Below are 27,378 nucleotides of genomic sequence, written 5' to 3' on the forward strand. Positions count from 1 at the left end.
AAGAAGACGGAGCGAAGTCACCGAATAGGACTGAGAGGCATGAGTGCGTGAGCATGTGGAAGAGTGTCATAGAAGCATGCATGTGATTTTTATATACATAGGCATGTGGGATAAGTTGAGGGACAGTGCACCTCTCAAGGTGATCTATACAGTGTTAAATGATGAATAATGGTGTGAATGGGCGAAGTACAGAGTCGTGATGCCAAGGTTGCTGCCACAGTTGGTGATCTGTTTCTTGTGTATTATTTTGCTTTCATCATCAGTTATTGCGTTGATCGCAGAGTCATTCCGGCTACCGCATAGAACTTCCCAATTCGTGCGAGCTCCATCGGCACTGTAGTGGTGTAGATGAACATTAGAGCCTCCTTGCATGATCTTACGCCATTTTGAATGAACATAGTTCTTAAATATAGGCACCTCTAGCTTAACAGAACTGGACAGCAGCAGATAACATGCTCAGCAGATTCTATATGATATTGGCATATTCGACATCCTCTGTTTCTTGATGGTGCTTTTTTCCAGAGAGCCCTGTAATCCTGTATTGATAATGTTAGGAACTTAGTCCTCAGTATTCTGTAGGGCTAGCCTTCCCAATCCTGCTTTCAGATATGGTTGACATGAGATAGCACTACCACTGGCAGGACAGTTTGGAACCTGGTATGGAAACCTAAAGCAGACCACCCGCTAAATCCTGACCCGAGCACTCCGACCGGAACCACCTTATAAATGTGAGACACACCTATGATAGCCAATCAGATTACCACATTTTCTTCAGAGAAATTTAAAGGGCACTAGATGGATAGGAACTACACTCTATAGCATATTGGTAAATAGGATATCTAAGAATCCAGACACCCTAAGGTACTATCGTCAATGAATAGTAGGAAGAGAATTTTCAAAAGGCCAATGGGGTTATATCTATGTTACTGGCAGGGAGGGGCACTAAAAAGAAATATTCAACTGGCACTGCTAAGATTTTCGATTGTCACTGCCACCCCTTAAAAAGTAAAAAAAAATGCACCCACAAATTAGAGCATTTTTCTGAAGGGTCTGTGACCTGGAAGAGATTCCTGTCATATATAGTGTGACTGTCCTTATGTCAAACTCTATTGAGAAGACTTCTTTGTAGCCATGAAAACACTACTTGGGTACCCGCCACCATGCAAGTTCGGTTTTGTAATTCTAGGCTTGCGGACTAACTAGCTAGAGCACCAAACTAAGGTGGACAGAATGATTGCTTGTAGGTGGTGAAAGTCTTGTTAGCTTCTTTTTGGAAAAAGAAAGATGTCCTCCCTATTACAAGCTGCTATATTACATTATGCACTGCATGGCAATCATAATGTTATGGCGACCTACATGACCATGACAAACATTTTGAAGGAGTTTGGGCTCAACTGATAACTTACCGATCAGAAAAAACTACCACCCTTATCTTATCTCCCAAGATTTCTTGCTGTGAACCTCTTATGTATTAAAACTGAGGAGTATCTGACTCCTTTCTAAGAAACTAAATAGCGTATTGTATTTGTGTTTATTGCAGAAATGGGCTCGTCCCTGCCTGGAATCAAATTTGAAAGGGATATAGACATTGAATATACTATAGGCTGAAATACAGTTAATTTTAGGGGGGGGGGTTGGGAATCGGTTAGGTAGAATGAAAAGAAAACAGGAATTATGTTCATATGGCAAGTGAGCATCTGCAATGCTTAACAGTTCTGAAAATCAATAAAAATAATATGGTTAAAAAAATGTTTTGGGGAAAGACTTCAGGGTGAGTGGGCAGTGATCCTCTGGAGCCCTGCCTGCTCCCCAGGAGGCTACTTGTCACAATTCCCGTAGGTAAAGCTCTTCTAGGTCAAAACGAATAGCTTCCTCTTTGAAACCAGTCCCCACCCCTACTCTGTGTCAGTAACTGATCAATAATTTGCAACCGCAATTGAGCTCACAAACCATTAAAACGTAACTTTTGCTACTCCCAAATAATATTGGGTGGCCTTTTCACACACCCTGCCTTTTGGGATTCAGAAAGGGTGGCAAAAGCCATTTTTGAAGTAAGAAAGAACGGTTCTGATTCTTAAAATGTGTTTAGTACATTTTATGCAAATCTTTATCACACCAAACAGACATTCCATTGTAAAGTATACAATTATATCAGAGGAGAACACAATATAATATAATTCTTCAGGGATCTTTAATGTGTAGTTTCTCGTATGATTTCCACCTGACCCAGAAACCCTGGCAGTCGTTTCTCTTAGGCTGCACCCTTTTCCAAGGCTGCCTTTCCTCTGTTTAGTACTCCTGCATTCCATCGCACATTAACAACAATCCATTCACCGTTATTGTCTTAGCAGAACCCCCAAATCCCCCCCCAAACGCCTAAGGATAGAAAAAATTATAACAAGGAAAAACTGTTACCTGTCCTATCGTGACATAGATCGAAAACCTTTTTTTTTTACTTATAAACAAGGGTGAGTGGGTAGGTCACAGAAACAAACCGCTAACTAGCCTCCAAGAGTGCCCTCCCGCTAAAAGCGCACCTATTTATGACTTACCCGTAAACCCCGCCCCCAAACCTACCTGTCCTCTCGCGCTGCGTGGATTGTTCCAGCGCGTGAAAAATCCCAGGGGGGCACCGGCTCACGCCCTGTTCCCCCTGGGTCCCCATCGCTTAATAACAACAATCCACTCACCGTTATTGTTTTAGCAGAAAAGGTCACTTTATTAAGACAGGTAAACAATATTTTCCTTATGCAAAACTATAAACATTCCTTGTCATATTAAAAAATCCATTTAGCAGTACATTTCAGCCAAACCCAAAACATCTTATCATAATAAACCCAAATACTTCCAACAAAACTTGCATAAAAACCCCATGTATTGCAAACAATACCATCATTTCCTTTCCATTCCTTTGCTTCTTGACCCCCCCCCCAACCCAGAGGTATGGATAAGCCCGCTTGAGACTATCCAACCCCCCTCCCCCCGAACGCCACCCAGGAAAACCAGAGTTTTCCTGGCCCCAACCAAAACTGCTTGGTGAAAAAGAGAATTATCAAACGCTTTTATTGCACCATAGATCCTCGCCCAAAAAATTTGCCAGTAAATCCCTCATCTCCAATAAGTAATATGCTTGACCCAGCTGTAACAAATGAACACCATCCTCTCTGAAAAGATGATCTTAAGCACCTGCGATATTGCCATATGATAAAACTTTAATCCCCATAGCCTGACAAAAAACTTTCATCGCCCGGTTAAGCTTTCTTCTGGCCTTTTCATTTGCAGCGTGATTACGTGCCCCCCTCCACTGTCGTCGGTAAATAAACTATGTCCACACCAAACATGTGCCTGACCAATTGTTTTTTTAAAACTGCAAGGTCCAACTTCATCTGCTTAATAAGGGATAGACCTAACAAAGGCACTAGGTCATTTTCACCTAAATGTATAATCAACATGTCAGGAAAGCCTTGTGCAAAAGGATGCTCCTTTAACGTGGGAAACAAACCCGCCCACCGCATGCCACCTTTTCCTTTCCATAAAACTTCGTGCCCTTTGCTTGGTAGTCCAAGTGCTCTGACATATATCTGCTGTTCAGCAAAGACGGCGGCCCATTTAATTAAAGAGCGTCCCACTATCCAGGTGTGCATCTTTGTTGACATTAAACCTTTCACACAACCTAGACGGATAAAGGGGCAGGGTGGGGGGTTGTAAAATGCGGGAAACTGACGATTTCAGGTAAATAACGGAAAAAAATAATTGTTGCGCGTGCTGCATCGCATTTTGCGATGCAGCGCGCGCAACGAAATTCGTTTTTTTCCCGTTACTTACCTGAAATCGTCCGTTTCCCGTATTTTACAAACCCCCACCCTGCCCCACGTCACTGCCCGGTGGCACACCCTATATGGGCTGTGGCTGGGCAGTTCCCCATTCCCCACCCCCCATCATACGACCTCCAATTAGTCAAAGGGATCCGCTCCGAATGCTCGGCCGTAAACTGAAAAAACGTACTTGATCCGCCCTGAGTGCCAGATTTCTGACCAAAAGCCGCAAACTGCTCTGTTCTCGAAAGAATGAGAACTCCAGTCACTGTCTGTTCTCCTGCTGATGACACCTTTAAGCCGCTCCTGCCTGAAGGCGCTGGAAACTCCAGAACGTTCCCCCCAGACCCCCGTCCCGAGCTGTCACTCGTAAATAACTGGGTGTTAGAATGCTCCACCCACACCCAGTGCCCAGCTTAAGGCCCAAATGATGAATCAAAATTAAAATGAGGCTGAACCGGAGATATAGGTGTAGGAAAAATAAATTCACACGCATATGAACCCCTTAACTGTTCAGGCGTTGTATCAACACGCTCACTGAGAGGAAACAATTCCACCTCCTCAGGCTCCTCAAGTGCATAACCATGCACTGCTAACTCTATGTGCTCCAACTGACCTGCTGCAAACGAAACCCTGCTTGACAACTGTGATTTTCCACCAGGGGGACCTCTGGCCAAAGGAGACTGCACAACCACAGAATTATCACCCAACAACACTGTCCCAGAAACATTGGAAATCCTAGACTGCTTATTCCCCGCTTGTTGAGGTACAGGGGAAACTGTGTGTTCCTCTAAAAACTCTTCCCCCTATCACTAGAGTAGTCTACCAATAATGCAGAGCGCTTGCCTAAATTTACTTTAGCCGCTTCCCATATTAAAACCTGGGCGCTTCATGGGCATCTTCTTTTTCTCTTTTGCCCGTACTGTATTGGAGTAATTTGCAGGTAAAACCAGCGCAACACTCTCCCTCCCAGAAAAACCCTGCCCTCCCTCCCTGCAGAGCGTGGGCGGGAGGCAGCTCCACCCTTCAGTATGGCTCTTCTCCCAGCCCGGCCCACACGAGGAGCCGGGATTGCCCCCAACTGACCTGACACTCCCACCCGCACTGTAGCTGAGGAACACTGCGGCGCTGGAAGCCTATCACCACCAATCCTCCGGTGAGAGCTCCCACGGCTCCATTTGAATGCTGCTTTACTTACCACATTGACAGGCGGCAGCGGAGCTCGGCCGTGCGATGGTAAAAATGCCGCCACCGCCTCGACCACTCTTCTTGCCGCCTTCCTCTTGCCGCCTTCCTCTTTGGACGCACCACGACCGCCACCACAGCGGCAGACACCCTGGACCTCAACAGGTCTTCCCGTCCCGCAGCGCACTGGAGTCGCAGCGCGTCGCGCACCTCTTCACACTCCGCCATATTTTCCCAATTTAGCAAATTCCCCTCACAAGTTGACAAAATATTGCTGACTAGAACAAACTTAGCCTTACAGAAACAAACTGCTAACTAGCCTCCAAGAGTGCCCTCCCGCCAAAAGCGCACCTATTTATGACTTACCGGTAAACCCCGCCCCCAAACCTACCTGTACCTCTTGTGCCGCGTGGATTGTTCCACAGCGCGACAAATTCCAGGGGGACACTGGCTCACGACCTGTTCCCCCTGGGTCCCCATGGTCTTGCCCACTTTGATTTCCAAGTTACTTTTTATTTGGAGTACTTCCAGAGAGGTTTTAGTACACAGTAAACCACCCCACAAATAAAATACAACAAATGAAACAAACTATGAGACTGCATCAATCACAATCGCAGACGATGTAACAATATGGTAAATACATCGGCCACCTCAGCCAGTGCTACTTTATGGATTTCCTGAGTAAGACAAGGAGCATTAGTTAGAGTTTGGCAAACTTGGTACTCTGTCACAAACTTAGCAGGTGTCAAGACATCCGTATTACAATTGCATTTTAGTGATTGGCAACTAGACACCCTTCACATTTTTGACTAAGAACCAGTTTGCTTAATTTTGAATATGGCTCAATTTTTTTTATATAATCAACAAATGGAAGGCACCTCATTGGTTCATACTTTGTATTCTGTGTCACAGACATACCATTGAATGAATTTCAATTTAAAGTTCATATTTAGCATCCCAATTTGTTGCAATTTAAGTTGTCTTACACACGAGCAGCTAATCCCCATTGTTGCAGTGAGAGCAGTTTTTCCTCAATACTGATTTAAAACTTCTTATATTTGATGCTTTCAATTAAGCAAACCAATGTAAAAGAGAGCAAATTAAACACGCATTACCTATAACGCTAATCTATTGTGCAATTATGTCATTACACTGATAGGTTGTCATGTTGTCGATCCTGACCCTTCCAGCTGGATTAATAACAGGGAAGAGGTCAACGTATGGGATCAACAAGAAACAAACCGAAGAACAGATCTCGATGAACACCCCTCGGGTATGTACTGTTGCCTAGAAGCTTTGGAGTAGACCTTACCCATGCTAAATAAATTATTTATATCATGACTGGGGTGTAATGTTGAATATGGGGGTAGGAGGATCACAGTAACATCCAATTCTGTTTACTGATGGATCATTGGACGAACCACTGCGTTGATCGTGTTTGAAATTGAGGTCCCGAGGGCACGGTTCAAACATTAGAAACCTGGGAAATGGCAGAATATAACCCGGATGTTAAGTGCATATAACTGAAAAACATAAGAAATATGGAGAAATGTGGATAAAAATGAAAGATATTTCGAAAATGGAAAAATAAGGTGTATGGATGGAACAGCCAAATGGCGAAATGGTTGCTGTGCGACTGGTTTAGGGGTGACATGTGTCACCCCACCCTTCTTCATTTGATTCACAAGGTGTCATGAGGGGAGGCACTATAGCCAGGACGCACGCTATCAACGATGAACTCAGGATTAACAGAATATGTAAAAACATGGATTTAAAAGAAGAGGAACAGGTGTGCATCCCACCCCCAGTTAGATTGTTTACTCTTGAGAAGTAAGCAAAAAGAACAATTGATGGACAGCATGCAGAACTATGTCATACATTCGCCTCAGTACAGAGCTCCGGGCCTAAATCCATAATTTTTTTGCTCCCCATGCCATTCCTGTTTGGACCCAGCCATATGCAAATCGGTCTTGACCCTGCGCCCAATGGCAACAGTCCAGCCCGCAGTAGCGGCTCCTTGTGGGAGCGCTGTGGGGAAGGGTAGGGGCAGGGTGGGGGGTAGTAAACTCTGGCTTACAGCCGAATGGAGTTAAGTAAATAAATGAATAAAGAAAACGAATTTCATTGCGCGTGCTGCATCGCCGATGGCAATGCGCGCAATATAATTCATTTTATTTATTTATTTCCTTATTTCCATTCGTCCGTAAGCTGGAGTTTACTTCCCCTCACCCTGCGCTCCCCCGTCCCGCCTCACCACCCACAGCACTCCCATGAGGAGCCGCTACTGGCAGCCCAAACTGCCAGGACAGGTCATCCCTGGATTGGAAACAAACATCCTAGGGCTGGTTTCGGGGTTTCATCCCTCATCAGCCAGGATAGCTTGACTCCAGTGGCATGGAGAGCACAGGACCCACGTCTGGGCATACCCATCCGAATTAGGGTGACAAAAGCAAAAAGAACAATAGATGGACAGAATGCAGAATAATGTCATACATTCACCCGTGTACAGAGATCTGGGCCTAAATCCATCATTCTTTTGCTCCCCATGCTCCCAGTTTGGACCCAGCCATATGCAAATCGGTCTTGACCCTGCCCCCAATGAGAACAGTCCAGCCTGAACTGCCAGGACAGGTCCTCCCTGGATTGGAAACCATCATCCTAGGACCGGTTTCGGGGATTCACCCCTCTCCAGCCAATCAACCAGGATAGCTGGACTCCAGTGGCATGGAGAGCACAGGACCCACGTCTGAGCAAAAAGAACAATAGATGGACAGGGTTAGAAGGTGGTTCTGACACTATGGGCTGCCCGGATTTTTCACTTTTTGAGCACCTAAATGTTGAGCTTTTACTGTGGGGGAGCCTCAGTATGTAAGAGACTGCATGGGGATTTTACTGGTGTCCCCCTGGCTTGACCAGGCCACAGCGCAGCAGCTGGAGTAAAGGACACCGGGCTGGTTACATACAGACACATGTGTACATGTGTGTGCACACGTGTAGGGACTTGCCAGTGGAGATTCCTAGCGTGTGCAGTCCAGAAGCAGCTACAAGATGAAGGGTGTGGCAGGACTTGTGCAGAATTGGGTGGTGACATGGAATAGGCTTTATACACTGGGAAGGAACATGCCAGGGAAAGTCAGTGTGGTTTACTGTTTTTCACTTCATTATTCCCCTAGGGAGATGTTGAGCCCATGTGCTAGACTAACTTTCATAAGGCCTACAGAATCCAGACACGCACTAAAGTCCACTGTAGCGGATGTGAAAATGAGTATTCTGCAGAGTCCAAAGTCATATTTGTACTTCTTTTGGGTCATCCACAAATGTCACATTTCTCTGAGTCAGTCATAACCAGGGCCAGGCTGAGGGCTGACCTCAGTTGGATGGATTGATAACCTTTCTTCCACAAGCTAAGGCCTCCTCTCCACAAAGAGAAGATGGGTGGGGCTACAGGCTCATCCATCAGCAGCTATCACTGGGTGCCTGGCACCAGGCTGCACCAAGGAGGGAAGCCAGCGAGGGGGGACTTTTTTTTTTTTCAGAGACCATGTGGCACGAGACCTTGGACGATGCCATCTTGAACAAGCCCAGAGACTGGATGAGAAGGAGGGAGCAGGGGCAGGGAAGTGATGTGTCGATGTTTGATAGGACCAACAGAGACTTCCTGCGAACCCCCTATTCAGTTTTTTTTTAAAAGTGCTGCACACGAAGAGAAGCTCTCTCTTGGTTGTGGTCTGCTGAGGCAGAAGGTGCTGGAGCCTCGCAATGGGCAGTTGGAAGGAGGAACCCCCTGACTGCCCCCCAGGTCCCTTACAGCACCAGAAGAAGAGCCCAGAAGTGCGCAGAAGCAGGGGCCTCTGCGCAGGGAGAAGAGAGGTCCAGGAGGAGAGCCAGGTGAAAGGCGGGTGCAGGGAGCCAGAGAAGACCTCTCCCTGCAGAATGCACCCTCTCAGAAGCCAGGAGGGCGAAGGAGAGTGCTCCCAGTGGCTAGGGGCGCCACCAGGAGCAAGAAGACATGAAAATGGGGCAGATCGGACCCCCAGGGGCTGAGCTATGGCCCCCAGAAAGTAGACGATCTTTGACCCCTGAGAAGACCGACAACGTGGGGCTCTGCCGCTTGTCTCGGAGATTCCCCCGGGGTGAGTCAGGTCCCTGGGGCTGCCCAGGAGGAAGCAAAGTCGGGGGTGCCGTTGCGGCCCCGTGACGTGTCCCAGGAAGGGGGCCAGGCGCCCACCCTAGCCCCCGGTGATGTGGGAGGAGGGAGAGCACCGTCGCGCCCCCGCGAAAATGTACGCAAGGGGGCCTGGGACCCCGACCCCCGGGTCACGAAGATGAGGAGGGGGAGCACCGCTGCGCCCCCGCGGAAATGGGCGAAAGAGGCCGGGGACCCCATCCTCTGACCTTGAAGATGGCGAGGAGCTAGGTGCAGGAAGCGCCGTCACGCCCCCCGGAAAGAGGTCTAGAGGGACCCCGGACCCCATCCGTGGGCCCAAAGCAAAGTTGGGGAGCGCCGCCGCGCTCCCAGTCAAAATGCCGCCAAGCTGGGCACCAGGAGCCCACCCTGGGCCCTGAGTTAAGCCGGAGGAATCTGGCGCGTCTACCCACTGGAGCGGGCAGACCCGATGTGTTGAGCCGGCTCCCTTAGAAGCAGGTGAGGGTGGACTCCCCAGGTAGCTCTCCATGCAGATGGCCATGCGGGGTCCGGGTGGGACCGGACCCCGTGAAACCAGGGGCCAGGGTGGGACCGGGCCCCGCAACAGAGGTGGAAGGGGCCTGGGTGGGACCAGGCCCCAGAATTATTCGGATAGGCCGGGGGTGGGCTCCCCGAGCCGAATCACTCACCTGGGGGTCCGGGTGGGACCGGACTCTCCAATGAGGGACGCCACGGCCAGAGGCCCACATCGCGACTCTCCCCGACGCAGCGGGAGAGCAGCTGCTATAATATTCACCAAGAGGAGCCTGAAGCGCCCCATAATGCCTAACTGAGGGTGACCCCCCTCCTCTGGCCAGGCGTATGGTATGTGGTTATATAATTAATAGCCACTTCCTGCTTTTTAATTGAGAGGCTGCACTAAGAAGGAGAATAAAAGGCATATTTAAGTGCAGATCCTTTCTCGTCGCATTACACTGTTTGTCTGTTTTGTGGTTTGCACTTTCTTTCACTGCACTTTAAATTGAACTTGCACATTGATTTGGACACCATATTTAATAAGCTTGATGACCGCCGATGATAACAGGGCAACACTGGTGAGTACCTACCAGGGTTCCCGTTTGGCGGTTCGCCCGTGAGGGGTCATCTCGCTTTCTCACATTTTTTCACTACACTTTTGTGTTTATTGTCCGTTCTTCTCGACTGTCTTAGAAGGGATGGAGGCCTTTTAACGTGGCATGGCAACATTGTACTTCCTACCCCATGGTTCATAAATTAAGGGGAGACATTTGCTAAAGTAGTGCAAGAAGAAGTGCATTGCTAGAAAAATATATATAGCCTATGTGGGACCTGGTCATTATTGTTTGCATATCCATATGAGTGGAGGGCGACCTGTGTCTCTATTTTCCCTCTATGCTCCTTTTTGTGTATATATTTCACCTGTGATGCCTTTAGGGGCTGTAATTGCAGTGCATTTGAATGATACCCAAATGTGATGAGTACTACCATTCTAAAGTGATGCATTTAACATGTATTCTTGCTGCTGCGCTTAGGCTAAGAACCCAAACTGCTAGCCCTTAAGATGGAGAGGTGCATACTTCATGGTCAGTGAGAAATGCGCAGTCAGGGTTTTGTGTCACCAAGACAGTGTTACCTAATTTAAATGCTTGTTGAGATCCGGGGATGAGGGGGAGGTTGCCACTAGATGGTGCCAGTGCGCAGGGCCCTCGCTCCAGGTTATGTTCAACTAACTGCATTGGGGGCAAGATGATGTGTATACATGGGAGTGGTGGTGCTAGACCCCACCCCCCTTTGTGGGAGGGGTGGAGATGTTATGCAATGTCCCAAAGTAATTCCAACAGCTTATGTATATTTGTAAATTGGTGCATAGTATTGAGTAGTGTGTGTGTGTTTAATAAATGTACTCTTACTTTTTAAAGTAAAGTCCAGACTGGACAATCAGTTATGGAGTGTTATTTCTGCGTACCTGCAAATATTGATTACTAGCCCACACCACCTCCCTTGAGTAAGCCTCCGACTTCTCTGCAACGCTACCCTCTGAAAGTCAGGCCCTAAAATTGGGTGTGTGGTTCCCAGTGAAGGACAAATGTAGTCATGTTTTTTGTGCAAGCCTCACAGATGCTGCCGCTTTTTCCAACATACCGAATGCAGAACAATGTCATACATTCACCCCAGTACAGAGATCTGGGCCTAAATCCATCATTTTCTTTGCTCCCCACGCCATTCATGTTTGGGCCCATCAACCAGAAACCCTGAAAACGGTCCTAGGATGCTTCTTTCCGGTCCAGGTAGGACCTGGCTTGGCGGTTCGGGCTCGACTGTTCCCATGAGGCACAGTGTCCAGACTGATTTGCATATGGCCAGGTCTAAACTGGGGTGGCATGGTGAGCAACAGAATGATGGATTTAACCCAGATTTCTTGACTGGGGTGAATGTTTTGATTTGATCCCGTTAATCCATTGTGAGTCTTTTACTCTTAAGAAGTAAAGCGCAATATATTGAATAATCCTTTTATGTTCCCTTCACAGACTGTTATCCTGCCATGCGCTCAGATGTTTTCCTTCAAATTCAACAAGAAGAGTTGCACGGGCGAAATTGGTCTAGGTCAGAAGGATCAGGAATTAATCATAATCGCAGCAAAGGTGAGCTAAAGGTTATTGAAATGTAAGGTAGTCCGTGGTAAATATGAATCAAGCCATGCCTTTTTGTAGTCTTTGAAGCATAATAACAGTCTGAGACTTTTAAACTGTGAACCTGTATGCAGTTGAATTTAGTTCTTGAATTTCATTACTTGCTGTTAACATCCCCTAAAAAAATCTCCTTTCACACCTCAGCGCCCTTGGTTGTGTCTAGATTAGTATAATTGAAGAAACATATGGAAAGAAAGGTTCTGGTCATTTAAATTATTTTAGAAACATATGGAAAGACGGGTTCTAGCAATTTAAATTATTTTGATGTGGCTGCAAAAATACTGCTGAGGCATACAACACTAAGCAGATATGCCATTCACTTGGATTCCAACATGTTCACAGCATCCCTTTACACAAAAAAATTACACTAGCAACACAAGGTAGAATATATTAAAAATCCAATATAGCAAAGCCTCACTGCAAGAGTGAAGTAGAGATTTGGGAAGAAACAGAAGTTTTCCCAATTTACAATACTACAGTTTTTATTTCATTCTCATCTCCTTAACTAGGATTCCTATTGGTATTTTGCTACAGGTATTGTTACACTCTACAGTATCAATATTTAATTGGGACGAAATTGAGACCCATTAAAGCTGGTAAACTTGTAGTATGGCCCAAAGCTTGGAATATGTAAGGTCACAACACTATCAAATTATGGCTATTCCACTTCAATTAATGACCTTCCCAGATACACAGAAAGGAGCACCTAGTTAGAGAATACACTACTAAGCTATAATATTGATGATTGGCACTTTATAAATGTGAATAACATATCAACAACATGTACCACTTGGAAGCTACACATAAAAACATTCAGTACATTGCACTTGACAGAAAACCTGCTACACATCCATCACAGAACATTCATGCCATATATTTGGGTATCACTGTGCTTACTACTCCATCATGCACCCACCCCCCAACAATAGAACATTTTAAAGAGGCCTCCTTATGCCCACCTAACCAAGTCTGGATAGGGCAGTAAATAGATATCTTGCCTCTTTGTCACCACTACTAACTCTTGTTAATACACTTATCAAATAGCCTGACAATAGATGCTATGTACAGCTGGTGGTCTTGAAGTATTATTTGAATATAACTAAATAAAAATATTCTTTATAAAAACACACACCTGTTATAACAACAGTAGAACCACAAATATACTACCATTGTTACAGCTCATAAACCCAGCCATGCTTCGGCCATTGTCACAATCCTATGAATTCATGGCAAGAAGGTAACAGCTTTTAAATGCAAAATGCTAAGCTAGAGTCTTTCAAAATGCAACATACCATACTCTGGAAGGGGTAGATGTTAGATTGGTGTGTGGTATTTTTCTATGGATTGTGTACACTAATGGAGGGAAGGGAAACAGGGTATTCCAGCATAAGCACAATCTTGAATGAACTGAATTCAGATTTTAATTCAAACAAACTGCGAATATCCTGGAATATCAGTTAAATAAATTACGAATTAAGGGACAGGTTTAAGAGTTTGAGGGATGGATTATGCCATCACAACCGTGACGGATATTCTTTCCGTTTTATTAAAAGTGCATTATATCCTATGCCATTTGTAATAAGGTTGATGGAATATCTATTGTGTTTGTGAAGGAGTAATTATCTGCCAAACTAAATCACTTCCTAGGTTTGAGAGCTATGAGCCATCGAGGTCTCAATATCAATTCAACGGTGGTAAGAAAACAGTTGTAATTTTTGATAAACAGGTAGAATTTTGTGCTGTAAGTTCATGCTTATGTAGTTCCCAAACTCCTGTAAGGACCCTCTCAATCTTGTCCTACGCCTGGAGTAGTACATGCACTAGTGGATAAGCTAGATCTCTCCTGACAATGCTCGGACAACATGGGTACTTTTCTTGGTACTATAAACTGTTCTTCCACTGTGGCCATGCTCACTACAGTATCTGGGAGCAGTGACTTTGTGCCCATCCCCATGGGTGTTTGGAGGGAAATCTGTGTTGGGAGGGATATAACTACTTTAGAATCTAACTCTCACCAGTCCAGAGAAACCACTGACACCTTTTCTGGGCCACAGGTATGAACCTAGGTATGGGAAACTAGGCTAGTTATCCGCACCAGAGCATCTGTGTTGAAACAGGTATTGTGACCCTTCTTGCCACATCTTACCAACCACCTTCCTTTAAAGGTTTGTGTTCTATTCCATGAGTAGCCCTTGGTAATGGGCTCCTTCCTGTGGCCTTCTGGGTCACCTTGGAACTGCCGTTGCCATTCCTCTAAGGCAGCTAGCCATACTTATCTCCTTGGACTGGCATAAGTGTATCCTACCCCTTATATTCAACCCTATTGGCAGTCCAATTCTCAGCAGCTGTGGCGAACTCCTGGGGATCTGTCTTTTTCAACTCTGCTAAATACTTAAGAGAACACTGATCATCTCTAAGTAGCTCAGCCAATAAAATATTGGCCAGGGAATTCTGTCACCTTCATGCCTTTTACCAAGTAATACCAATTTCTTACATTCAGCCAGCTCGCAGAATAGGCTCTAACTTTCTTACCTTGACAGCTGCTTTGGTATTGAGCTGGAGTCAGCCTGTGTCACCAAATCAGCACTTTATGCTTGCTCTTAAGCTTTAGATGCTGTATTTCACTCGCCTCCAGGATGGCTTCATACCAACTGAGAGAAAGGACAGATAGAGGAGCCTCCCGCTCAGTATAGCGGAGCTTCGTAGCACACATCAGCTCAAATGTTTCCATTCTGGAGAACTCGTTCCCACCAGTGTTGTAGAAGGTTACCATTTCCTCATGGTACATTGAAAAGGGGAAGGCTGGTTTCAAACTGTAGAGGGGTTGCATAGTGGATAGAGTACCCAACCATACTTTAACTTATCTCCTTACGGACATAAACTAAACTGGATTCTATTCCTCTTTCTTTGCCCTAGTCGGCTGCTCCTCTGCCCATTTGTCATCCTTTGCCTGCTTATAAACTTGTGATCAGTAAAAGTGGATCCACTGAATCTAAGGGCCTCTGTGGACATAGTTGGTATAGGGTTGAAGCAAAAGTTGGGAAACAACTGTGGAGCCTGCACTGGTGAACATGTACTGCTAAACATCCATTCTGGCGGTACTTGATAGTACCCCCATACACTGAGGTCTCTGCTCTTACACTAGTTTTTGGCTCAACAGATCCAGCCTAACTGGGGTGTGAGGCCAGATTGACAGACAGCAATGGAGCATTATTTGAGTAAAATTATTAAAGCTGTCTTATCTTATAACTTTTTTCAGTCCTCCTACATCCAGGACCCTCTTTCAGGCTCATCCCATAATTTCTACATCATCGTAATAGGTGTCTATGATCTGGTACATCCTGTGTTCTAGTCTTCCCACTGCTTGCCCATCAATGTGAGGCTTTTTTTCTTTAGTTTCTGAGACAGTCTGTGTTTACAGGGCAGAATCATATTTGGGTAGTGTTGCGTACGTACGTTATTCCAGGACGGCCATATAATGCACTCTATTTGGATAAGCAAATTGCTCACTTTTATTGCTAAAGGCACACACCTTTTCAAAGGTATGTGCTACGTTGTCTGTGTGCTATCACAGTCTCTGTTTTTCTCTGATTCAATTTACCACACTTAAGATTTTTCATTTTTAGAACAGTTTTTTTAACTTAATACAACTAAAGTGTCAAGCATTCTGTAAACGAGCACACAAATTACTGGTTGATATTTTTAGAAATTCAGACTCATACTTTCTGCAGAAGTGTGTTCCTATCCTATTTACCAGAACGTATATGTCTCAATGTACCTTATCATCCTTACAAATGAATACACCTTAGGAAAGCCATTTATTTCTTTACCCACTCACTTAGACATCCCCAAGCTGGGGTAAACGAGCCATGGAGGTACAGTGAAGGTATCACTGCATTTGAGAGGGTGAAAATGAGAGAACAGGGCACATGTGGATTACTTTCTCTGGCAATGTTTTTGACGCTGGAAAGGATTACACAAACGCAATGTGTTTGGGTGTAAAGCTACATAAAATGTTGAGAAGACATGTCTGTGGAATAGTGAAAACTGGGCTCTGCAGCCAGGCTTTCTCCATTATATAACCTAGCCTGGATACACAAGCAGGCAGGCAGTAATCACATTTGTAAACCAGTAGTTTTTCCCTAAGCAAATATGTATAATGTATAAGTTGAGAACAACAAAAACAAAATACTGTATGTATTGCGAATGTCCCTACTTTTATACGGCTGAGGTGTTCAATAAAGTATGTTAAAAAAAGCAGGCAGGCCATAAGTCAAAGTGCTGGTGTGTATCGTTGTTTCGTGAAGTAGTTTTGTGGCAATTTATGAGCTTGCTGAAGTCCATTGTCAGGCACCTCTTTATTCAACTACATACAATTTAATTTTTTGTAACAGGGTTTCCACTTCTCAATGATGGTGTTTGTTGGAGAAAGGAGCAAGAGTCAAACACCTTTTCGATGTCTAGTACACAGGCAGCACAAAACATCCGCCATCCCAGCCGAGGCAAGTTAAAAAGATGAAATATTTGTTAAAATATTGAGTTTTCTCATTTCAGGGCTTATTTCGAACAGTTACATTCTCAACTCAATCATTGCTTAAATGTACTTTATTTACGCATTCCACTTGCACCTCGGGACCCTTCAGATGCTAATACAGCTCTGATCATCTTGTTACCTTGTAATCAAGTCTTTTACCAGTTCTTTCCCACGCCTAACACGTTTTTGACAGACATGTGAATATAACCGATACAAGTTTTACACTACCTTATGTGAAATAGAAACCCACTTGTACATACGTTATGTGTATGTGTTATGATTAACTAGACCAGGATTGTTTTTTTACAACAGGACAAGATGTTATTTCATTCATTATAAAAGAAGAGGGAGAAGCCAACTGCGAGGACCACCAGGATGTTGTGACTAGGGAAGATATCAATAGCTCCACAGGTAAATAAGCCGGTCCTGCGTGCTGTTGATTGAACCTCTTTCCGGTCTCTCCTAATGCACGCCGTCCTTGTTTTGCATAACACTGTTTATTCAATCAGCCTTGAATTTTGATGAGGCAAATGAAACATTTCCCAACATACGTAGTGGAAAGTTTCAATTCTATTAAGGAAACGTAGGCGAGGATTATGCTCTACTTTCTTTCTTTATTTTATTCCTGCAGACTTCAACATGTCAAAAAAACTTTCATCCAATCAATAGTGTGCCCAGTCCTTCATAATGATTGTTCTCCTTTCTGTCTTCCTCTTTCTTTTATGCGACCGAAGTGCCTCAAGATGATTTCTTTATTCTCCTTTGGCAGTATCCGAACCCAAAATACAAACCGAACAATGAAGCCGGTAACCAGAACCCAAATCTTCATTCTCAGAATGGTACAATCCATAAAAAAAACCTCTGTAAAATGTGCATTCTACAACACATCATAAGACCAAACACAACAGTCCCAGCAAATTAAAGGACAGCAGTACATCTACCTTACAGAGCAAGATTATCCCTGAGTTAGATTTCATCCCTCCTATTTCAAGTAAGGGCTGTAAAGAGTTCCCTGAAACCTTGGTTGGGAATAATCCTCGCCTCTATGTCCTTATGGAATTGAAACTTTTCATTGCGTACGCTAGGAAATATTTAATTCTATGTCTGGACCCAAGGCGAGCATAATGCTTGTTCATGGCTTGCCCACCACCAAGGACACCATATCCAAAACCAGTCTAAAATAAAACATTTTAAGCATGTAGTCCGAGACTAATCTGCCGCATGAAGTATATCTTCGAGCCTTACGCCAGGGAAAAGTAGCTACGAATTGCGACACATCCATGCCAGTTTCTTGCATGACCTAGCGGACCGATCAAGATATGGTGAGAGAAGAGACTGCTGTATGTAAGGAAGAAGGGGTATCCCCGACTAGAGTTCCTAATACGGGATAGGTATAATGGTTGAGAAAAATAATTAGGAACTAATGTTTAAACAAAGGACAAAGGCGGACTAGTGACAGCATAAACTATGAGTAAGCAGAATACATGGTACAAAATTATTTTATTAAATATTCATTATGGTAAAAAGACACATTATTATTTAGATATACATGGTTATTGTGTGCATGCCTTCATTATACATTTGACTTTTTATCTGCATGTATGGACCATTATGATCGGATCCTATACATATTTCATGGTCAGAAAAAGTTTAAATTAAGATCTATACGAAGGCTTTTTTTTAAATTTTAACACATTATTCATTAAAACATGGCTAGATATATCATCATCTACGCGCGTTTCGGCTGGAGGCCTTCATCAGGGAGCCATGTAGGTATCCAAGTGGACCTTTGTAGTGTGTCGTTAATCTAGGTCTAAATTGCGTGTTTCATATATTTTGTCGTTTAAGGGTGAGCTTCTGGTATTTAAGCTGTGGAGTCGCTCCTGTTGGGTAAGAAGCTACGTGCTATGGGTACCCAGTGGTTGATAAGTAGATAACCTGATGACTCGATTCAGATAGTTCGTTAGATAGTTCTGTTGACAATTCTGTTCCTACTGGCAGTCTTGACATGCGTCAACGAGGTGTCGCACGTGGGGTCTGTGAGCTTCAGAATGCTAGCCGACGGTATTCGTCCTGTGTATGGAAATACGTGGACGTATGGAGTAACTGGAGTTTTTATATTTGTCGTCTTTCGATCGAGGGGTCTGGTCGGCGTCCGTCTGTATGGGGCCAAGGGAGGAATAGGCTCAATGCGTGGACGTGTGGAGTAACTGGAGTTTTTATATTTATCGTCTTCCGATCGAGGGGTCTGGTCGGCGTCCGTCTGCATGGGGCCAAGAAAAAAAAAAAAAAAGGAGAAGAGACTGCTTTAAAAGTTTTTTTGACGGACATTATTAATTTCCTCTCTCCCAGAGGACAGAACTACTCCGTCAAATTCTCACATGCCTTCAGGCACCATATCACACACACTTTCGGGAATGTATCAAAAGCCAAGTAAGATACCACCTGTTATTTGTGAAATGTAGAAAATGACTCCCTCTGGAGTAAAAACCCTGCCTGTAACATCAAGGGCCTGATCATCTGAAACCCTGCGACAAGAAACTCAACAGAATAGAATTTGAAGTTTCACTGACATTTCTTTACGAGACAAAAACGTGTTTCTCTGCCAAGATCTGAAAGGTGTAAGACAGTATTAATGTCCCATAGGGGGGGAATCTAGGCTCCAGGGGCAGGGCTAATGTATTCCTCTAATCCACTGACTTACCAGCGGGTCCTCCCCTACCTGGTAACCCTGTATCAGAACATGTCCAGCGGCAATAACCAACATATAAGTATTCACTGTCATGTAGGCCAAACCCTGCAATGCCAGCAAAGCCAAGGAATTCATTACATCGGAAAGCATGAGACCCCAAGGGATTCTCACCTTTTTGTACACACCAATGAACCCTTCTCAATTAGGTCGACCTGTATCGCTTGTTGGTCCTGTTAGCCCATACTGTGGCCAACACCCGCTCAGCCTCCTTTGAAAGTTCCAGGACTCTACCTCTTTCACTGTAATCCTCCACGCCATGAAGATCTGGAGCATGGGGTAGTAGGATTACATGATCGGGACTAACCTCGCCCGTTGTCACCTTATCTGAGTTGCTCATGATCATCGCTAATGGGGAAACGCGTATACCTACTTCCTAGATCAATCCTGTAGAAAGGCATCTGTTGGCACCACCAGGGGTTCTGGCTTCCAGCTGAAGTATCTTTCTACTTGGTGAACCGGACATGAGGTGAAAAGATCCACCGTGAAATGTCCCCACCGATTGTTGATCCTCTTGAAAATCTGTGGAACCAGTTGCCACAGGTTCATATCCGACCATACCCTCGAGCACCAATCCACTACCTCGTTGGAGACTCCCAAGAGGTACGCTGTGACCGAGATATTATTTAACAGGCAGAACATTCAGAACTCCTTGCTTAGGTCCACCAAAACGTTTGACCTGGTCCACCCAAGGTGGTTGATATAGCAAACTGCTGATTATGTTGTCTATTTTTAGGAGGACGCAGCAACTCACGCTCTCTTTGGTCCAACATTGGGCGGCAAAGGATCTCGCCATCAACTTGCAATTTATCACAATTATGTGGAGTCATTGTTCTGCTGCATACCATATTCCCCCAGTAAAACAGTCCTTGGATTGTACAAAGCCCAAGCCTTCCAACAGGTGAATTGCTTCAATTGCTCCCTTAGTCGGTTGGGGCATTGATCCTTCAGCAGGAGGTCATCCAGATAGATGATGAGACGGAAGCCCTGAGCTCGGAGGTACTCCACCGCCGGCCGGAGCACCTTTGTGAAGCACCATGATGCTGAGGAGAAGCCAAAAGGCATAGTCTTGAACTTGTACACTTGTCCTCTTCATTGGAATTTCAGAAACCTGCGATGAGGTGCAGAAATGGTAACCGTAAGGTATACGTCTTTCAGATCTAAGCGCACCATCCAACAACCTGCTGCAACAGATTTCGCAAGAGATGAATACCTTCCATCTTGAAATGGCGATAAAACAGTCACCCATTGAACTCCTTTAGGTTCATCACGTATCGCTGAACACCATCCCTCTTCTCCACGAAAAAGATGTCGGGGAGGACACCCCGCGGGGGAAGATCAGACTGAGCAATTGTGTCTTTCTGCAATAATTCCATAATTTCTTGGCCTATCAAGGAAGCTTGTTCCCCTAAAAAACACCAACGGACGTAGACGGAAGCGTTGTGCTAGGGAGCTGTAAACCTCGATTTGAAAAACTTGAATTTCTACTAGTCCGAGTTAGCACCTCCCAGTTGTGTAGGAACACCGCCAGACAACCTCCCACCCTTTGATAGGAAGAAGGGCAAACAATCACCTGACTGGGACCTTTGGAATTGCCCTCTGGAGGAACCTTGTGTGCCTCGACCTCTCTTGCCTCTGATGCCCTGCCCTTTACAGTAGCATTAACCTAGAGGAGGGCCTTGGGCAGAGAATCGGCTGGCCGAGCCCCCCCCGCCACAGCTGGCCTGACAAAAATTCAGGGGTGAAAGATCTTCTTCGTGGAAGCCTGTGCATTGTCGAGTGACGTGAACATGGAACAATTTTTCCCAGCTCCTTTATAACCGGTTCTTGAACAGCCCCCCTGGGATCACTGCCCTCACTTCGGTGAAAGCCAAATCCCCCAACTTGGGGTCCACTTTATAATCAACAGAGAGCAGCGCCCCTCAGTAGACAGCGCACAGTTGGCGTTTCCAAGAAATATCACTGCGTGTTGTGCCCACCAGGAAAGCGCCTCAAGGGAGACTGGATTGCGAGAGGACTTGGCTTCTGCCAAATCTAGGATTTTTGTTATGGGGGCAATGGCGTCCAGGAGCTTATCCTGGCATGATCTCCATGACCGGTCTATGCCCTTCTTAGGGTCACAGATATATTGTGCCAGAAATGTGGCATTTCTAGTGTCAGTGTCAGACATGAGGGCCACTTTCCTCGCCAAAGATCGGTGCGGGCACTAACCCCTGAGACGCCCCCTCACCTCTTTCTCTGGAGGCTTCCTGAGGCGATTCGCCACATACTTGGGCACTTTTGTTGAGAGGTAACCATTGCGCAGAGCGGGCTAGACCACTTTGTCGGGATCCAGAATATTTGAGGGATCTTCCGGCCCCTGGGCATTGTGCATTGTGCAACCAGCAACAAATGGTGTGGTGCTTGATGTCCCAATGATCAGGGGACCAGCCGGATTTACACCTGGGTTTGGCCAGATGATAGGACTGATCATTGAGTCAATTTGATGGTAACCCATTGCTACAGTGTTTGGATTTGTTAACCATCTGTGATTCTTTCGAATGGTGTTTAATCTTTCTATACACAGTGTTCACTCTTCATTATAACACGCTGTCTCCATGCGACTTATACTCTCCGTGATTTTGGTAACTCGGTTTGACAGTGAAGCCATATAATAGATTTGGCAGACCCTCTGTTTTCTTGTGTTATATCTGTCAGGTTCCTGTCAAGATCACTGGGGGAAAGATCGAGAGAGAAACGCCTTTTTCACTCTCTCATAGGCAAACCGCGCAAGTGGGTGAAGCCCTGGGTCCTACACACCCTATTAGCTAGGAAGGGTTAATACACCACCTGGGCCCTGCCCAAAGCAGCAAACACAGGCCTTGCACTGCGATCACTTTTGCACAGTAATACAGACCTGATGCACTCGGACGTCTTGCCGCTCTGTTTTTTATTAGTTTTGGACTACGGTGGGGCGTAGTGAGCTTCCAGGCTTTTACATCTGAGGAACAGGCTCCGTGGAGGCGCAGGGCTAGTCAGATGACTGTAATAACGAGCGCTCTCTCTGCGTAGCAACAAGACTCTTTCAGCCTGATTCATCAACGGGACGTTTTGCGTGGCCCTAATAGCGAATAATAGCGACTCGCTATCAAGGACACGCAAAACGGTATTCATGAATAATTTAGAGAAAATAAAGCGAATCGCACGCGGCCGCAAATACCGGTTGCGAGTATCTAAATTCGCATAAAATACGCTATTTCCGGCAACATCCGTGTCGGAATTGCGAATTCTCTAATAGCGAGATCGTCAATAGCGGGACCTCAAATAGCGCGAGATCGGGAAAACGGGAAGTCGCATGTCGAGCACAGCGATGACATCACAACCAGGAAGCAGCCAGGGCCCACCCCCATACACCACAGTGAGGCAGACCTCGAGTCAGCAACTGGGACAGCTCCAGCAAATCTGTCAGGAAACTACTCAGCAAGTACAGTGCAGCAATGTCTGAGGAGGCTGTTCCTGGGCCCAGCAACACCACATGGCGGAAGAGAAAGTTAAAATTCTCCGAGCTGGAGCTGGAGCATTTAATAGAGGGGGTGGTGGCCAACCACTCCAAACTCTTTGGGAAGGACTCTAGGAGGGTGGCAGAACAGGAAAAACGCAGGATCTGGCAGGGCATAGCGTCCACGGTGAACTCCGTGGGTGTGGCGGACAGGTCACTGGACGAACTTAAAAAACGCTGGTACGACCTCCGAGGTCGTGCCAAAGAGAGGGTGGCTGAGTGCCTTGGAGAATCATCGGGCAGAGGAGGGGGAGAACCTACAGTCCCTCCAAACACCCCCATGGAGGATCAAGTAGAGAACACCCTGGAGACAGAGGCGGTCATCGGAGTGACTCATATGGACTCATCCCGCACCACCCAAGACACCCGAGGTAAGTGGCATGCGACTGCGACCCTGTCCCCTATGAATGTCCATGACCAATTAGCCTCCCATATTGTTCCATAGTCATGCCATCATTCCACATCAGGTAATGCCCTGAAGCATTGTGGGACATGTAGTGTGGCCACAATGTAGATTTACCACAATGCAGCCAGACAGGTTCCAAAGTACGCAAAGCCATAGCCAGTCAGGGAATGTCACCCAGCATGCATGTAGCAACTGCACGTGTGACAGATACATGCAACTAATGAACGTCCACTTCCCCTCACAGGTGGTGCAGACAGCAGCGACAGCGAGAGGCTGCAAATAGATGAGGAGGCATCGGATGAGGAGGAGGTGCCGCCACATACACAGCCACCAGCCCCTGCCCCAGCAACTACTCCTGCAGCCAGGTCCACCACCAGGGTGCCTCCTGCGTCTGGCGCAGCAAATACTTCTGCAGCCAGGTCCGCCACCAGTGTGCCTCCTGCGTCTGGCGCAGCAAATACTTCCGCAGCCAGGTCCGCCACCAGTGTGCCTCCTGCGTCTGGCGCTGCAAATACTTCCGCAGCCAGGTCCGCCACCAGTGTGCCTCCTGCGTCTGGCGCAGCAAATACTTCCGCAGCCAGGTCCGCCACCAGGGTGCCTCCTGCGTCTGGCGCAGCAAATACTTCCGCAGCCAGGTCCGCCACCAGTGTGCCTCCGGCGTCTGGCGCAGCAAATACTTCCGCAGCCAGGTCCGCCACCAGGGTGCCTCCAGCCCCTGCCGCACTAACAACGCCTGCCGTGACACCACCAGCAGCTGGTGCTTCTACATCAGGGCCTGCAACAGCGGCAACACAGCAGCCACCCACTGTGTCAGGCCAGCAGAGCAGGCGTGGCACGCCTCGCCTGCAGACCAATGCACCTAGCAGCAGGAGGGGGAATGGACCGGAGCTGGTGAGAGTGAGCGTGGAAAGACGCATGCTCCGTATACATCAGCTGCAAGCACGGCAGCAAGGTGCCATACAGCTACAGCTGTACAACATTGGGCGCAATGTTGCCGGAGTGGGGGACCGGATGGACCGCATGACGGCAGCCATGGAAGGTGTGGGTGAGGGAATGGCCAGCATGACTGCAGCCATGGCAGGTGTGGGGGAGGGTATGGTCCGCATGACTGCAGCCATGGTGGCCAGCACTGCTGCAAATACATCGCAGCGCAACGCAGCACGCCGCCGCCACCGGCAGCTGTTGACCAGGCTGACCGCCTACACCAGGTCCAATTTTATCATTAGCAATGCCACATCACAGTTGTCGCGGCGGTCCCTTGCGCAGCAGCTCATCCAGTGCTGCGAGGATGTGGCCAGGGTCCTTGAGCACCTGACCAGTGCCGTGACAGCACTACACCGTCCTGCTCTACCTGCCACTGTTGGGGGTGATGATGTCAGTGAGGGGACATCTAGTGTGAGCTGCCACTCTGCCTCACACGTAGGGGCACTCAGGTGCAGCAGCAGGCCCACAGCAGCTGCACGTGCCATGGATGAGGATGAGCCACAGAGGCGTTTGGGCGGTACGCGCAGGAGGCGCACATGACTTTCTATGACTCTTACAGGCACAGGCTGAGTATAAGCCTGCCCTGTCCGTTCACACTGTGAAACAGTAAAGGTATTGGATCCTACATCTGACCAACCCGGATCTCAACAATAGGAAAAACAGAACAGGGTGGCTGGACAGGATTATTCGTGAAACAATTCACCAGACACACAGTCAATCTGTACCGTGTGACCACTGGATTTAATTTTCCAAACAAGTTTATTTTTCTTTTTTACATTTATCAGCAATTTTTTGAAACACAAGCACAAACAGAACCACTGTCAATTCAAAAGGTTCATATATACAGTATCTACAAATGCACACATTTACAAATTTACAACAAAGAATCAAACAAAAGATTGGTTAGACACACCAAAAGACAATCACAAATGTATAATAATTCAAATAAATTGCAATTATATACAGTGCAGAGATTAATCCATAAGCGAACAAACGGGAACCAGTCCTAGAGATTGAAAAAACCAAGTGACAGGCGGGGTTGAGATCAAAAACAAGCCTGCCTGTCAACGAAAGCCTGTGGTGTAATGTTAAATAGGGTTGCAAGGCTAGGATACAGAGTGGTGGTATGATTTACATCCTAGCGGCACCCTTTGTTGTAGCCACAGGGTGGTATTGTCGACGCGTTTCGAACCTAAGTATTCAAGGTTCTCTTCAGGACAGGGACTGGGAAACAGATTCTGCACGCGGGCACAAAGGTTGCCGTGGCGTAGGTATGTCGTGTTCACACCTGCAATAGGCGCAGAGCAGGACTTAAGGCGTGGTGTCAGGCTTCAGAAGCTTGCAGGTATCAGGGCGGCTCACATTATTTTGAGCGTGTACAGACATCTTGTTCCTGGGAGAGAGTGAGCAACACGGACCTTCTGTGGCTTGATTACTTCATTCAGAAAACGGGCCAACTTTAACTGCCGGCCTGAACTGAGGCCAGTGACCGGCCGCTTCCCTCCCTGTGGTCTGCATAGCCAGACCTACACGCGCACCTACAGACAGCTTGTTCCTGGGAGAGAGTGAGCAACACGGACCTTCTGTGGCTTGATTACTTCATTCAGAAAACGGGCCAACTTTAACTGCCGGCCTGAACTGAGGCCAGTGACCGGCCGCTTCCCTCCCTGTGGTCTGCATAGCCAGACCTACACGCGCAAAATAATGTGAGCCGCCCTGATACCTGCAAGCTTCTGAAGCCTGACACCACGCCTTAAGTCCTGCTCTGCGCCTATTGCAGGTGTGAACACGACATACCTACGCCACGGCAACCTTTGTGCCCGCGTGCAGAATCTGTTTCCCAGTCCCTGTCCTGAAGAGAACCTTGAATACTTAGGTTCGAAACGCGTCGACAATACCACCCTGTGGCTACAACAAAGGGTGCCGCTAGGATGTAAATCATACCACCACTCTGTATCCTAGCCTTGCAACCCTATTTAACATTACACCACAGGCTTTCGTTGACAGGCAGGCTTGTTTTTGATCTCAACCCCGCCTGTCACTTGGTTTTTTCAATCTCTAGGACTGGTCCCGTTTGTTCGCTTATGGATTAATCTCTGCACTGTATATAATTGCAATTTATTTGAATTATTATACATTTGTGATTGTCTTTTGGTGTGTCTAACCAATCTTTTGTTTGATTCTTTGTTGTAAATTTGTAAATGTGTGCATTTGTAGATACTGTATATATGAACCTTTTGAATTGACAGTGGTTCTGTTTGTGCTTGTGTTTCAAAAAATTGCTGATAAATGTAAAAAAGAAAAATAAACTTGTTTGGAAAATTAAATCCAGTGGTCACACGGTACAGATTGACTGTGTGTCTGGTGAATTGTTTCACGAATAATCCTGTCCAGCCACCCTGTTCTGTCCGTTCACACAGCAGTATGCTGAAATACTGTTAGCAAAGACAACATTTAAAGTGTTACCATTATTGTGAATGAAACAATTATATTTATTTTAGCAGCACACATTGGCGTAGTGTCATTATTAATTTCTGCATGCATTTGTGATTTGTGGTGTGAGGGTAGAGGGTGCATCAGAAACTGTTCAGTGTGATGTGGTTGCGACGTCTGTGGCCTTCAGCAGGATTCTCCCCGTGTGCATGGCGCGCATGAGCAGGTGGCCGGTCGTCCCCTTCAGATTCACTGCCAGATATGTCGACAGGTATCTGGCGCTTGGTTGCAATGTTATGAAGTATTGCGCAGACAGCCACAATGCGGCAGCACATTGCAGGACTGTAATACATGGCCCCACCTGTCTTGTGCAGTATGCGGAACCTGCTTTTGAGCAACCCAAATGTCCTTTCTATGCAGTTCCTTGTCCGAATGTGCGCAACATTGTAGCGCCGTTGCTGGGGTGTAGCAGGGTTGAGGTATGGGGTGAGGAGGTAATCACGGAAGGGCGTAGCCACTGTCACCTGAATGAGAGGAGCAGAGGGTGAGTGCCTGTGCTGCGCTGCTACTTCATGGCAATGTGACATTGTCGACAAAGTGTACTTACCAAGTAGGTGTCCTTCCCCAAAGTCTCCCCTGGCCAGTCGTGTGTGGAGGCCGCTGTGCCGGAATATATAGGAGTCATGGGTACTCCCTGGGTACTGGGCCACAATGTCAGTGATGTAAGTCTTGGCATTGCAGACCATCTGTATGTTGAGGGAGTGGTAGGACTTCCGATTGCGGAACATATACTCCGTGGCAGCTGGTGGGCAGATGGCGACGTGGGTACAGTCTATGCATCCGAGTACATGTGGAAAATGTGGTACATTGTAGAATTGT

The 27,378-nt window shown here is 46.5% G+C and overlaps 1 protein-coding gene across 2 annotated transcripts in view; it reads left to right on the forward strand.

The window, feature by feature from the left end:
• LOC144818754 (uncharacterized) overlaps positions 1-27,378 on the forward strand; it is a 250,040-nt gene that overhangs the window by 137,411 nt on the left and 85,251 nt on the right. For both annotated transcript variants that reach the window (XM_078676469.1, XM_078676470.1), the window contains exons 4-7: positions 6,160-6,273; positions 11,694-11,807; positions 16,250-16,357; positions 16,702-16,800. In XM_078676469.1, the coding sequence (XP_078532595.1) occupies positions 6,160-6,273; positions 11,694-11,807; positions 16,250-16,357; positions 16,702-16,800 (435 nt within the window). The remainder of the gene's footprint in view (positions 1-6,159; positions 6,274-11,693; positions 11,808-16,249; positions 16,358-16,701; positions 16,801-27,378) is intronic.

This window comes from Lissotriton helveticus, chromosome 2_1 (genome assembly GCF_964261635.1).
Source record: "Lissotriton helveticus chromosome 2_1, aLisHel1.1, whole genome shotgun sequence".
NCBI classification, from domain to species: Eukaryota; Metazoa; Chordata; class Amphibia; order Caudata; family Salamandridae; genus Lissotriton; species Lissotriton helveticus.